General features: G+C 37.2%; 1 protein-coding gene across 3 annotated transcripts in view; it reads left to right on the top strand.

Annotated features, from left to right (window-relative positions):
* Positions 1-1,562: 1,562 nt before the first annotated feature.
* The window catches only part of LOC140159169 (uncharacterized), a 48,841-nt gene continuing 35,131 nt past the window's right edge, over positions 1,563-15,272 (top strand). Inside the window, exons 1-6 of one of the 3 annotated variants that reach the window (XM_072182542.1) lie at positions 1,563-1,783; positions 5,092-5,187; positions 7,121-7,279; positions 7,800-7,913; positions 11,527-12,375; positions 13,746-14,164. In XM_072182542.1, coding sequence (XP_072038643.1) covers positions 1,765-1,783; positions 5,092-5,187; positions 7,121-7,279; positions 7,800-7,913; positions 11,527-12,375; positions 13,746-14,164 — 1,656 coding nt within the window. In that variant the 5' untranslated portion in view covers positions 1,563-1,764. The remainder of the gene's footprint in view (positions 1,784-5,091; positions 5,188-7,120; positions 7,280-7,799; positions 7,914-11,526; positions 12,376-13,745; positions 14,165-15,272) is intronic. The other 2 variants (XM_072182540.1, XM_072182541.1) reach the window with 2 other exon arrangements.

Below are 15,272 nucleotides of genomic sequence, written 5' to 3'. Positions count from 1 at the left end.
AATCGGGAAGGTTCGAACAAAAGGCCATTGAAATAATTGTTTATTTGCATAATAAATACAATATGGATATACATCACGCTCAAATTCTTAGCTGGCAAGGTGAACTTGGTTTTTAATTATTTTTTATTGTTTATTCCAAATATTTTTCAACAATTTGACTTGAAGCTACTTGATACAAATATCACAATTTATTAATATATAAAAACGAAGCGGCTGATTTTATCCATATGTTTAAAAACCATTATTAAATTTGTAACACTTGATTAGACTTTTTTTCTGAACAACAACAGTATCCGTTCTGTGCATTGAGAGCGTTTACAGTCCCTTCTCTCAAAGCAGGCACATCTCATTTCGTCAAATCTGGGCGTTTGGCGAAGGAACTCATCGCGGAATATCAATTTTAAATGTCTTATTTTCTCAAAAAAAGGAGTCATTTTCATAGTCCTCATAATAGCTTGCCAATGATATGATGTTGTCCGAGCAATATGACCTAACTCTTTTAATGAATGAGTTTTGTGAGACCCGTATAGGCCTTTAGTCGGGTATTTGTGCTTTTTTGTGTGCTTATACATGTATTTTCCCAGGGTATTTTCAAACTCAACTGTACCAATTTGTTTGATGAATGTTAATAAAATATTGCTCTACATATACGGTATCATATTTGTGACTGGACGCGGCGAATCAGCAGTAAAGTCGGCCCCGGTCAATTTTGTTTTATTTCGTGTTTAGAAAATATATACCATAAGCTTTAAAATGGTATATAATTTGACTTCAAACGATATCCAAAAGCGGGGTTATGATTTGTTGAACTCTGTTCCTTCGACAAAATTGTATTTTTTGATCGGTTCTACATGTGTCTCTTTTACTACATTTCTGGTAATAAATATCCAACAGTCATAATTGGCGGTCATTTCAAATCATCCCCAAGTCAACGAGGTTCAGAAATATCCTCTCATTGTTCATTGTTGATTATACATACCTAGACAAAATACAATGCTTTGTTATCTACCACTTGAACAGGATTTAGCCAAAGCAAACAAAGACAAGAACTATTCTTTAGAAATAGGTAGAAGCTTATTATCCTCTTCAGCAGTAGTATTATTGATAGATTTAAACAGCGTTTGATAAGATACTTGTCGCAACGAATTGATACACCTATGAATACGACCTCCACATACATTTTACACTTTAACTCAGAATTCAATTTGCCGAGTTTACGGCTGATTCGCCGCGTCCACTCACATTTTAGTAAAATACCCCCCGGCATTTCCTCTCTCGACTGTAGTCATGATAGTCAGATTCCGAATCATCCGTGGATTTCTGCGTACTTGTATCAAGTGTCATATAGAACGGAACGGGATGGCAACCTGTATTTTGATCAATTACTTATTTTTATTCAGTGAACTGCACAAGTTATTATTCTCAGCAAATGATCATAAATAATACTTCATAAATGTAATGGATATGTAAAAAGTATTTATAAAGTATATTTTAAGGTGTATATTGCATACTTATGAAGTATAAAACCTTATAACGAGTACTCAATGCAGCACAATGCTCAGCTACCGGATATAATCTAGTGTCATATGAAAGCCATGAAAAACGTGTATTCCCAAAATGTACACACAACGAAAATGTAAACATGTGTTATCTTCACAATTTAGTACCTGATTATTTTTCCGTGAAGAAGAATATCATTTTCATATAATAACAACTTTAGTAGTTTGAATCCTACTCTTTTTATCACTTTCCGAATACGTGTAAATGTTCATGATGTTTTGGGGTAAGTATTTCTGTTCGATCATAACTTCTGTGACTGTGTAAGTGTGTTCATCATGATTGATGAATGATTTAGGTATGCCAGGTGAATTCAAATTTGCCATCAAACTGCATCATTTTATATATCAAATTAAAGCCCTTGAGTAAAGAAAGCCAACACTGAAAACCTTTTTGTCATAGCACTTTCCGTAGCAAGGTTACATCTACATGTAGTCAAAGATTGACTTCCTCCGAAACTGATGCGGTATCCCGATTCCCGGGGATCCCGCTTAGTTGACTTGGAGTAATCAACATGCAACCAGAACCTGAGAACCAGAACCAGACTTTCATCAAAAAGATTCAGCTAGCACAATTCCCCCAAAAAGCATTTCGGGGGTGTTTCTAGATCTTAGTCTCATGACGATAGCAGCTTTTTTTAATGGAACTGCTATCAAAATCCTCTAAAATTTCATGTGTGAGTGTCTCATAAAAAATCATATATTTGGGTCAAGTGAAGTATAGAAAACATATTTATGTAGGTTTCCTTGACCGACCTGTTCTTGAATAAAATTGAAATTTCTATGTAAATATGTATTGTGTACATATTGTAACATTTCCATAAAAAATAGATTACATGTACTGTCTGTTCAATTAGCTTAGATTCTTGTATTTTTAAGATATTTGAAAAAATAAAAAAATTTGGTCAAAGTCATCAAAGAAAAGTGTTAGCACAGCCTTAGACCCAATATGATTTTAACTTTTCAAATTCCAAAGTTCAATTTAAAAGCCCATTTCTTTTCAATTTTGCCTCATTTTAGGCAGTTACTTGGGTCCACCGAAAGGGTTCGCGACCTTTTTACAAATTGAGTGGGACGGTCCATTCTCAACTTATGGCATAGACCCTATCCAATTTATCAAAACAATCTGTCCACCTATCTGTCCTGCCATTCAATTGTAATACCGTTCTGGTTAGGATCAATAGGTGCTGATGGTCCACCGGTTTTTATTGCACAAAATTTATGCGCGATTACATTTTATGCATAACATTATGCTGAGCATTATTGTTTTCCTAAACAATGACATTAAAATTATGGATATCGTTCTTATTTCAACTGGTTTACAATGTAAATTGAGTTTTGTTTAACATGTTTAATACCATCATTCCTTTTCAAGAATATCAGCATTAAACTTGACATTTTCAGATACAGTGACTTTACAAGAATTGTTTTCTGTAACCTCGTTGTCTTAAATAATATTTTCTTGTACAAAAGTTCTTTTGTTTCCAAATGTCCTTCACATAGTTTGTATTCAACAAACAAAACAAAATAACAAATTAAAAATAAATGTGCCTTCACAGACAGACCCATTCACACAATAAATAAATAAATAAATAAATAAACAAACAAACAAAAACATATTAAAATACGCAAGGAATGTATATACATGTACTAGTAAGCTGGGCCTATTTTGGAAAACCTTAGTTCATCTTCACATTTTTATAATAACAGTGGGGTTTCAACTCAAATTAGGCCTACTGGCAAATATAGCTATTTAGCTGGACAATACTTCCTGATCACGGATGGTCGAATAAATACTATTTCAGCGCATCTAATTATTATGACATTCGTCCCCATAGCACTAAATGGAATGATTAAAAAAAGTTTATGGTACCTGATGTTTTACGGCTTTTTATAAAAATATCGCAGGAAAAGACCAACATTGAAAAGAAATGGGGTTTCAAATTGAACTTTGGAATTTGAAAAGTATAAATCACGTTGGGTCTAGGTTGTGCTAACACTTTTCTTTGATGCCTTTGACCACAATGTTTTATTTTTGCAAATATCTTAAGAATACAAGAATCTAAGCTAATTGAACAGACAGTAGTATTTCTTTCCCAGAGAGTGTAGGTATGAAAGGTGAATTCAAATTTGCCATCAAACTGCAAATAAAAATGTTTTTCATTCTTCTGTTCATACTGAAACTGGTAAACGTTCCTTCAGGTACTCTGGAACAACAGCATGGAATAACCTCCCTGACAATTTAAAACAAATAAGCAATATTATTAACTTTAAAAAGTCACTCAAGGAGCACATTTTACAAACCTAACTAGTCTATCCTGTTTATAGTCTCATGTGTTTTAATCTTTTAAATATTTTATGGTATTACTCTGTATATATTATGTAGTTTGTAATTTTATAATATTTATTTGTTTTATATCTTGTATTATTGGTGCAATGACTTTCTACATGTATGTGTATTTTACATTTATTTCCTTGTAAATCATTTGTTTATGTTTTATTGTATCGAGGGCCCCTGTGGAAAGCAGTGCTTGCACTGATCAGGGTTTACCCTCGTTAAAGATGTCATTAAATAAAATAAATTAAATAAAATCATTTTAATATCAAATTAAAGCCCATGAGTAAAGAAAGCTAAAACTGAAAACCGTTTTGTCATAGCACTTTCCATAGCAAAGTTACATCTTGGTCAAAGATTGACTTTCATCAAAAATATTCAGCCAATATTTAATGCATCAATTAAAATTTAACAAAACAGCATATAGTCTCATGATAGTGCAGATTTTCTATATGGAAGTTGGAACTGCTGTCAAAGTCCCTCTAAAATCCCATGTGCGATTGTCTCTTCACCCAAAAAAAATCATATATTTGTAGTGTTTGGGTCAAGTGAAGTATAGACAACATATTACATGGATCAATGACACACATTTATGTAGGTTTCCTTGACCAATCTTTTCTTTTAAATTTTTATGTAAGTATGTATTGTGTTTGGGCCCGTTTTAAGGTCAATTTGGCTGACTAGCAAATGTGCTAAGGTTTGCATCTCATCTACGTACTGTCTTGTCATGATGACCCGTTTTACATGTAATTTTGAGCCGAACCGGGGGGTGGGGCACTTGTATTTCAAGGTGGACACCATGCTCGGGTACAAAAACAAGTAAAAAGGGTTGTTTTTTCAGCATTGGGCAAGTACAGCGCTGTACCTCTTTAGGGTGTCAAAAACACCAAAAATCAGCAAAAAAGGGCACGGTACACTTTTTTCCCAAGCAAAATAATTTAGGGTACCAAAGTTTAATGGCAAAATAAAAAAGGGTGAAATAGGCTATGTTTGTATTCTATCAGACGATTCGATTTAAGGGGGTACTACACCCCTGCCCGAATTTGTGCCTATTTTTGCATTTTTCTTCAGAACTTTCATTGTTTTACACAGTGTTATATGCTTCAGTGGTTTCAAATGCATATTGCAGCTAAAATTCAAGTTTCCTTGATAGTAAAAAAATGTAGAAAATATCCAAACTGTGGCTTTTCGTCTTTTCAGGTTTAACAATAGAGCCGGGCAAGCACTACACTCAGACTGTAGAGGAGTCCTTCCATGTTTCTATGGCAGCTATGGAAACTCGAGATCATGTCGCTGGTAAGGTGGTCAAATCAAGAGTGAAAATAAGAGAGCTTGAACCAGGGGCCACTTTGGCAAAAATGTGCCCCCTGTTTCACCAAGATTTGGAAGAACCAGGGGCCATTTCCAATTACCAAGGGGCCAATAAAAATAAAGATGTGCTGGATGAGTTAAATAAGCACTATATGCTTGTAATTTGATATTTTTGGTTCACTATCCAGGGGGCCAGTTTTGTGAGAAAAGTGTCCCCTGGTCAACTAAAATTGAGATGGAACCAGGGGCCATTTCAGAGCTCTGGGGACCAAACATCTCCCGTCTCCCACTTAATTTCACCCTGGTGGTCATCAATAAAGAGAAGGTGTTGTAAATTAATTATATTGATTGGATCTTTGTAGAGACGGATCATTCACCTTGAATTCAGGGAGTAAAATCAACAATTTCCAAAAGAAAAAAAAAAAATGCACATTTTGTGAATTTCATTTCAAGGAAACAAACCAATCGAAAGCATTATTGCAATGCCTACATACAGTATTTGTTAGAGCCAACTCAGCAACAGACAGTAATGTTAGGCCCATACGCACTACGCAGGATTTCATTTGGGGGGTGCTGATTTTGAAAAAGTGGACTTTTTTCCAAGGGGGGGCAATTTTGTGAAAAACGTACAAAAACATATTTTTTTTGCTCGCTACGCTAGCCAATTTTTGAAATTTTGGCACTTTTTGTATACTTTTCCAAATTTGGAGGGTTTGTCGCACCCCCGCAACCCCCCTGCGTACGTGCCTGAGTAAGGTGCTCAAAAAAGTTAGTTTGGCAAGTGGATTTCTGTTTTTGGGCCAACAAATAAACTGATGTATGTCGAAAACGGGTCAACAATGGTTGATAACAAAGGTTGGACCCTTTTGAAACAATTTGAACTTACATGTACATAAAAAAAAGTGGACACAAATTTGAAAAGTAGACCGTATTTCTTCTGGCGGTATGAATAAAAACATGGTAGTTTGGTAGTACACCACCCTGAAAGTCTCCTGTTCTGTACAGTGGCGTAGATTTCTTTTTGACATTGGGGGGATGGAGTTGGAAAAAATTCTTAAAGTATAGTCTATGCAGCACCTTTTGGCGACAAAATAAGTTTATGGTACAAATGCGCGCAAAAATTTTTGCTATTTTTAAGCTAAACTGATGAAGTATGGTGTAAAAGTGGAATAAATGCGCGCAAAGCGCGCTAAAATGTGCACTTTTTGTGGCTAAAATGGGCAAATAGGAGGTTAATTTGGTCAGTCCCATTATCAGGCGTCAACATTGGGGGATGATTGTATGGACCATACCCCCTGGCAAAATATTGGGGGGATAAACCCCCCCATCCCCCCCCCCCCCCTGGGATCTACGCCTATGGTTCTGTAGGCCACTGTGATATTTTGTTGCTAGAATCCAAACCGCCGGAGCAAGTTAACTCAAAAACTTCGAATTAACCCTAACCGCCTGAGGGCTTTTTGGCGACGGGAAGGGAAAGAAGGAAGGAATAAAGAGAGAAAAGAAGGAAAGAAGTTGTTTGCTCTGGGTGGGATTCGAACCCGAGACCCCTCGCATGCCAGGCACTGGGTCGGCGACACTTTGCCACGGGTCTTGGGCTTCGCTGGCCAGCGAAACCGTGTCTATATATCACTTAGGGCGATTGCGTCATCATACCACGTGGGATGCATGCACGAACAGCGCATATATCAAGTAGTATTTTGTAGTATACCGTCCTGTTAGGGTTAAGAATCGGAACGTTTGGGTGATAGGCCACATTGTGAGGGGTAAGTGCAAGAAGCCTCATCTGCAATACCTGCCAGGTGCGATATATTTTAGATGTGTACACTATAGAATGCAGAAATTGTCAAATGTCCACAGGGCAGCTATTGTAGTGGGGTTCTTCTTGTCTCTAACACCTTGTTTTCTTGTCATTAAACAGAATCTGGAGGTGAGAAAACCGGAGTTGTACAAGTCATTGTGAAGCACGAGAAGGCAGAGTTCCTGGTGTGTTCTCTGTTTTATGGCACCGTTTTCCAGCAACCGCTGGACCTGAACTTTACAGAAGGTGAAGAGGTCACATTTTTCACAGAGGGAAGAGGTAGGATTTATGTAAATTGTACTTTTGTTGGTTAGAAAATTTCTACGGATGTAATTTATGAAGAATTTAAAGAGATTAGTCCCAAAAAGATTAATTGCCTGTGCATTTTTGTGAAAGATTATTTACTAATATACTATGGTAGTAGTATAATCAGTTACTGCACCAAGATTCAGAGTCGTCATCTGTTCATAAGGGCTAATCATTCCATGAAGTGTGAGACGAAAATGCTACGTCCACTCTGCATAGTGTTTTTCAAATCACAATCTGGACATGTACGTGTAGTGTAAACATAAAATGTACGGTATGCAACGCTGTGACTGATTTGTTAGACCCAGGCGTTAGAACAACCAGCACTTGTGAAGATGTAAGAATGCACTGTTACATTGTATGTCTGGGCTATATGTCTGTTTAATCTATGTTACCACTATCCAGGACTCAATACTAATATTATTTTTGTAGTGCTGATCTCATTCACAGGCTGTCTCTTTTTTAAAGATATTTCTTGTTTGCATTTAAATAGGGATAGTACATCTCACAGGGTATCTAGTGAAAGAAGAACCACTGGACATTGATCAGGACATGATGTCTCTGGAGGATGCTTCCAGCTCAGAGGACATCAGTGTTTCTTCAGAGGGTAAGTCTCTGTCTAGAAATGATAAAACTAAAAAAATGCTAAATGTCTTGTGTCCATATTTACTTGAAAGTGTTAGAATACTATAGAATGCTAATGTTGACTCTTGTCGAGTGTACATGGGAAAGTAAGGCATGAGTATGAAAAGTGAAATAAGAAACTTGAGCCCCTGCCCAACTGAAAGGGAGGCACCCAAGCGTTAAGTATTTTGTGTTGTACAGTGACAGGTTAAATGAAGAGTGAGATTGGGGCATCCGTCTCGGGTGTGGTCATTATGGGGCAAAAGAGAGGGCGAATGTGTGGCAGGCATGTTGCGGGGGGGGGGGGCTGAGAGGAACTTTGGCCAAGAGCAGGGTTTGCTGGTTTTTAGTTTTGGCATGGGTGGACAACCAGCAGCCAATTCCTTTGTGTGACACTCTGGCATGCTTGCTACTGATCGATTAGATATCAGCAGTCTCTCTGTTGATCAGCGACGGAAGTTAAATCATAAAAAAACACTATGCTCCTTGCGAGCGCATAGTATGATATACCTTACCAGTGGACACACATAATCCACAATGTCCTCAGTTGGTGGTGTAGGGTATTTTGTGCTTAGCTATTGTCCGTGGCAAGGCAACCTAAACTCAAACATCTATCTGCGGTAACATAAGGCGAATATTTCTACCCATGTTTGCCAATGTTTAATGTATGTGGAGGTGCGCGTCCAGGGTGTGGGGGTGTGTATGTGTGTGTGAATAATATATGCCACTCTAGGGATGTCTTGTGTTTAATAGAAAGGCCAGGGTTATATTGTAGCTAGGCAAATTTTAGTGCCGGGTAAAATTGATATGAAATGGTAAAAAAAAATGAAATTTTGATAAGAATCGCAAATTTTTATACTTATTGTTCATTGATTTTCAATCATCTTGAGACTGAAGTGCTGGGTATTTGGGCTCAAAATTAACTTGTGTGCCGCCGGGTGAAAATGAGAGTGCCGGGCGGGTCCGCCGCCACCGCCCAGTGTAGCTACAATCCTGGGATGGGCATAGCTGAGCTGGGGTGAAAAGGGACTGCAAAGCAGTCTATACAGGCATAGACCAATGTGTATACATTTCTGGTACCAAGATCTTTCTACCTGTTCAGCTTCATCAAGCTGCAGTCTCCGGTAGAGAAGAATGTCACCTTTCTACATTTTGAGCGCATACAGTGGAGTTCTGCTTGGCTGATTCAATTGTCTGACAATCATAACAACAAACCGATAATCTGATTGGCCGAATACGCGTCAGAGCATTGGGCGGCGCAGAGCAGCGCTCTTGAAGGGAACTCAAAGCGCAGCGTATGTCGCTCATTGACAGGGTGCTCTTGCCAATTAGAGCAAAAGCTCTGGAAGCTAGTGTAGTGAAGCAGGTGACTACCTGTACACATTATATAAACACAGCCAAAAAAGAAAGTTTCCAGTAGTTCCATCCCCATTTAATCAGAGTCTGATGAGTTTATGGCAAAATAATTTATATAATAGTTTTCTATACACTTTCCTTCAAAGGTTGATACCAAATTTGATATCAAAAGTTTAATCATTGTGAGCATAGAAACCGTTGTTTGGAAATTCGCACAATTTTAAAAATGACATAGGGAATTGTATCACGTAGCAGAGCTAGCATGAGTGCCAAGAATTACATCGCCTGAATAGGCCGGCAGGTTAAAGGTTTACCCATGCATGTCAAAATGCAAATCAAATACCCCGCTCTTTCAATTGTGCGCAGGCAAGTGTGCAATGATTCCTGTACAGGTTGCTTCAGGCCACATAATAAGCTGATACCATGCATTGGATTTTGCGTGGTCAATTGTAATTTGTCATTTTTAAAATTGCACGAATTTCCAAACAACGGCTCCTATGCTCATGATAATTAAACTTTTATATCAAATTTGGTATCAACGTTTGAAGGAAAGTGTATAGAAAACTATTATATAAATTATTTTGCCATAAACTCATTAGACTCTGATTAAATGGGGATGGAACTACTGGAGACTTTCTTTTTTGGCTGTGTTTATATCAATTTACTTAGGTTTGCATGTATAATGTTAATTCAAACAAATTTGTTTGTTTGACAAATCATGAGAGATGATCATTGCAATCAGCCACACCACCAGTTTGAGTTCCTAAAAATTGGCCTGACCATAGCGCAATGTGCTAATACAGAGATTATTTTTCAAACCCGATATTTTGCCATAAACTCATCAGACTCTGATTAGATGGGGATGGAACTACTGGAGACTTTCTTTTTTGGCTGTGTTTATATCAATTTACTTAGGTTTGCATGTATAATGTTAATTCAAACAAATTTGTTTGTTTGACAAATCATGAGAGATGATCATTGCAATCAGCCACACCACCAGTTTGAGTTCCTAAAAATTGGCCTGACCATAGCGCAATGTGCTAATACAGAGATTATTTTTCAAACCCTATCCGTACCCTCCAAATTTAAAGGAGTTGATAACAATGCTCTCATACCGATTTTTGTACAATCTGTGCCCAAAGAGTTTTGATCACAGTTTCTCCATAGAAAACCGTTGAGCACAAAAGCGTACATGTGTTTCAAACAATATTGCAGTGGCTTGTGGATAAAAATCATTTCATTCTGTAGCAGAAGTACTAACATCGAGTTAGGCATATTCATTAGCACTTTATTGCCAGTAACATTTATCGTGATAAACGATAATGTGGGCAGCTTCAAAACCCTTTATTTCACTAATTTTTCTTTAAAAACATGAAAAATTCTTTCATGAGCCGTTCTTTATGTCAAGTTTTGCCAAAAATGTGTGTATTGGTATCCAGCTCAAAAGCCTCATTGTATTTACACATGCGCATAATCTGCTGTTTAAAAGCTGTAATGGCTGATGATCTGCGATGTTTAAGACAGGCAAATTTGGCTGACCATTTAAAACTTTTAATGTGGCAAATTGAAGGCACTTTTTTATCAAAATATTGCTGACTGTTATATCCATTATCGTGATTGCGATAATGAAAACTTATTACGTTTTACACAATATTAACATTATCATGAATATGCCTGAACAGAGTGCTTAATAAACTGCGAACGCAAAACTGGCAGTGTGGCAGGCAATCAGCATGCTTTTATCTTAGTTAATCTGTTGAAGGAACAATTCAAGTGTTTACTGTGGCAGCATCTCGTTTCTCAAGTCGGTAAATCCTGAGCAACATATCGTCAAGTCAAAATGAGAGGGATGCCCATATTACTGCTTATGGTGAGTAGTTGTTTATGCTGGCAAATTGTACTGAATTTTCCCCATATTTTATTTTTTATTAAACACGAAACATTTTCACCAATTTGATAATGTAAGATTAACGACACACAAGAAATTATTTGTGTATTAAGTAACAGGCTTTTTTAACATAGTAATGATTTCACTTCTGACAGTGAAGAAGGAACTGGTAGTGCTTAACAGTGCTTTGAACAGTCCTGCCGAGTAATTTTAATTGAACTTTCGTTATTTTTCTGTCATTTTTCTGTCAACGTATAAAATCGACACAAAATGGGGAAAATCAGTACAAATCTTTCTCATTCCATCCAGTGCCATGTTTCTGCATCACTGATGGAATTATTTTTCATTACAGGCATGGCATCAGGAGAGGACTCACCGGGACAGCCGCAGGCCGCCAATAAATCTCGTAAGCGGAAAAAGAAACGGAGCAGGTGGAAAGTCAAGGATAATGACAGCAGGAGGGGTAGATCACGTTACCATCGTCGTAAGAGAATGAAAACGGAGAGGGATGATAGAACTAACCCACAAAGATTACCTCGTCAGAAGAATACAGATGCTAAAGAACTAGAGCCGGAGGAAATTGATGTGCACTTGAGGAAGTGGACAACAACGATAGTTGGTGATGTAAGAACTATAACTGCAGGGAGCAACAGAACTAGAATGTTTGATAAAGAGTCCGATGTTGGCGTATCGGATAAAGTGTCTTCAGTTTTGTCCAGTCGTAATGAAAATGTCAGAAGAACATCAAAACAAATTGACAAAACAATTGATGGTAAAAGCGACCAGTCAAATGTATTACCTCAACAGGGTGGTGAAATAGGCTCTGTGGTACTAGAGACCATTAATAAAGAGTCATCATCAGGAGTGACGAGAACTAGAGAATCCATACATTTTTTTGCAAGACCACCTGTGCCCAAAAATTCCGAACAACACTGTGTTAATCAACCAACTCAAGGTGTCAAAAATGTTTTGTCGGCAACTCAACCGACACCTCGCACTGTTACTAGCGATAAATCGAGCAGTTTGGACAGTACAACTCAACAGAGAGTGGGTACACATAGAACTAGAGAACAAGAAAGTGCACAGCCAAACCAAGCGGTAGAACAAATGTTGCAAAGTGATAGTGATGTGAAGGAGGAGGAAGAAGAGGAGGAGGATGTACTCATTGAGGAAATCAAGATTGAGGATGATTCATCTGATGGTAAGAGTGAATTCTTGATTTTAACCAAATTCTGTGCACTATCGAGGGAAGTGAGTCTAATGTTGAACAAATTCAAGTTTTTTACTAACCCTTTAAAATATTTTGTTTTTATGCAAACCACATGAAAATTGAACTTCTGGTTACTGTGCCAAGTTATAATAGTCATATATGAGTTGCTAAAAACAGTAAGAAACAAAAGAATTTGAGCACATTTTTTCCAAGAAGTCAAAATGAATATTTGCCAGCAAAGTGGTTATATAAATCCCTGGTAACTGGATCAGACATCTTTTGAAATTGAATACCTAAGTGAAAGAAGGGCCCAACTCCACCATTTTACAAAAATGAGTTCGACCCAGCATTTTATTGCCAGCAGACAGTTCTTCCTTGTGTGTGAAAGAAGGGCTCAAACCCACTCTCTAAATAGTCTCCCAGGTACACTTAATCATGGTATCCATGGAAGAAAGGCCCAATTCCATGGAGTTCTCTTAGATAATCAATTGATAGTACATGCCATAGACTTTGTGTTGTGATCATTTCGATACTGGTTCAGGACTCAGAAGCATGATCCAGTTGACATAGTTGCTCATTCTCTTTGAGCACCTCACATGTTATGTACATTTATTGCCCTTTATTTTGTGAGGTGATTTTCACTCTCATTATTAGCTTTGTTATTGTTAAAAAATAATATTTTTACTTAAAGTTCATGGCAGTTGTGTGAAAATGAGCACACTTATAATCCCATGTGAACAAAATCAAAAGGACATTTGTGGTGCCTTGTGATTTAGCGTTTTGGTACTTGGGATATAGGATTAAGCATTATTGAACTTTTGATTTGAAGAAACAGTTTTGATTGAAGAATACATGGCCTCTGAAATGTCAGTAATCATCAGTAAAAACAGTGAGCTGACCCATTTCAGACACATTTAGGCTTACACCAAGATATTTAGGCATGCAGATCCAAACAATACATCTTTCAAGGGTAATATTTCATATGATTAATGAATAAAAATATGGGCTCTCCAAAGATGGAGAAAGTGGGGATGAGGTCGTTGATCTGACTGTCCGTCTGTAAAGTAAACATCTCTTGTTATCTATGACATACTATAAAAGTGTTTGTGCTACATTTTTGCACTTCTCTTGTTCCAAGCAGCCACCACAAAAGATCATGCCAAATATATTACATACAGTATAGGTCATTTTAGGGAAGCTAGAATCATTTATTTTAAAACATGCGAAACAGTTCAATAATGGCAAAGCGTAACAGAGTGATCACATGATAATATCATTAATCACTTTTACATGAGACCACACTATTATCTTTAATCTGGTCCATAATGTTTCACAAACTTTCAAATTTTTCTCTGTTGTAGAAGAACCATCGTTTTCCAGCGCCCCGCCATCATCATCATCCACCATGCCCAGGATAACATCAGTCACATCAATGAGCAACCAGCAGCAGCAAAGATTCATGGGTAACCAAGGGGGCAGCAGCATGATGTACCAAGAATCTGCACCATGGAATGTCCCTGGTCCATCTAGGGGTGGTATGTCATTACACCACAGTGGCAGTTTACTACCAGACCAGTTTATACCACCTGTACCACTACCATCTCAAGCACCCCACCCAGTAACGTTATCTATGCATGATGATCAGGGAGCTGTTATGGGTGGGGTAGATGAAGACGAGGAAGGAGAGGTGGTTTTCTCTGATGAAGTTTTGCGAGCGATGCCGGTGGCTACCGAAATGGGAGAGCTTGGGCCAGAAGATATGCAAGTGAATGGTTTGGATGTAAGTGAATGGCATTATTTTCTTTTTCTGTGTAAATTCTATGCTTTGTAAAGTTGCATGAATTAATATTCAATTTATTCTCAAAATCCATGAGCAGTTAAGCAGTCAAACAAATAAAACGGAAGGAATCACTTGTCCGTAAAATTTGCTTCATTTGTATAAAGTTCCATGTTAAACACGAGTTCCATCTTCATCTGTGTGGTTTACTTCACGAGCTGCCCGAGTGAAGTAAAGGCAGACATGCCAGACGTGGGTTGTTAAACAGTGATGAATAACGGTGAAACATGATCGACTCCCTTTCAACAATGAAAACAAGCTAATAAAGATTGTATAATTCACATGACTATTCCATGTTTACTACTACAGGGTGTCTCAATAAAAATAGGCCCTGTGGAATGGTGTACATAACATAAAAAATTGGCATGTAAAATACAAAATGTTTCAAGATTCTAGAACCACAAAGTGTCTTCTATAAAATTCTTCAAAAATGATTAAAATCCGTTCACGCGTCACTGAGATAATTGGGATTCTACAAATAGACACATTTTTGGACCATTCCAATGGGAAAATACACATTTAACAATAATGTGCTGCATTGTAGTTTACAATGAAAGAAAAAAATGAAGTAAACTCCCAGTGTTGCTGGGTGGGAGTTCAAAGCCAATCAATCAATCAATCAATCAAAACAATCAACATATCAATCAATCAACCAATCTCCCAAAGAACGTTTTTCACCTTTCCCTTTGAGTTAACAATATGACATGTTAAGGTATTATCTTCTAAATAATAGTGCTCACATTTCTCAAACTACAGTATGTAGGGCTGACCTTTATATTGAAGTGGTTGAAACAATTAATTCTAAAGAAAATGGTTCCTTCAAAATGAAATGGTCCAGGGGATAGTAGTATTGATGGTAATATAAACACGAAAAATGATAAATAACATCAATAACAGCTTATCTAGCAACACTGAGTATTCACTTCATTTATTTCTCCCATTCTAAATACAATGCAGTATATTATTGTTAATGTGTATTGCCCCATTGGAAAGGTGCAAAATTGAGTATACTTGCAGTTTTCCAATTATCTCAGTGATGCATGAACGGATT

The sequence above is a fragment of the Amphiura filiformis genome, chromosome 8 (genome assembly GCF_039555335.1).
Source record: "Amphiura filiformis chromosome 8, Afil_fr2py, whole genome shotgun sequence".
Taxonomy (NCBI): Eukaryota; Metazoa; Echinodermata; class Ophiuroidea; order Amphilepidida; family Amphiuridae; genus Amphiura; species Amphiura filiformis.
Note: the sequence above shows the minus strand (reverse complement) of the source record. Positions and strands in the feature narration are given on the sequence as shown.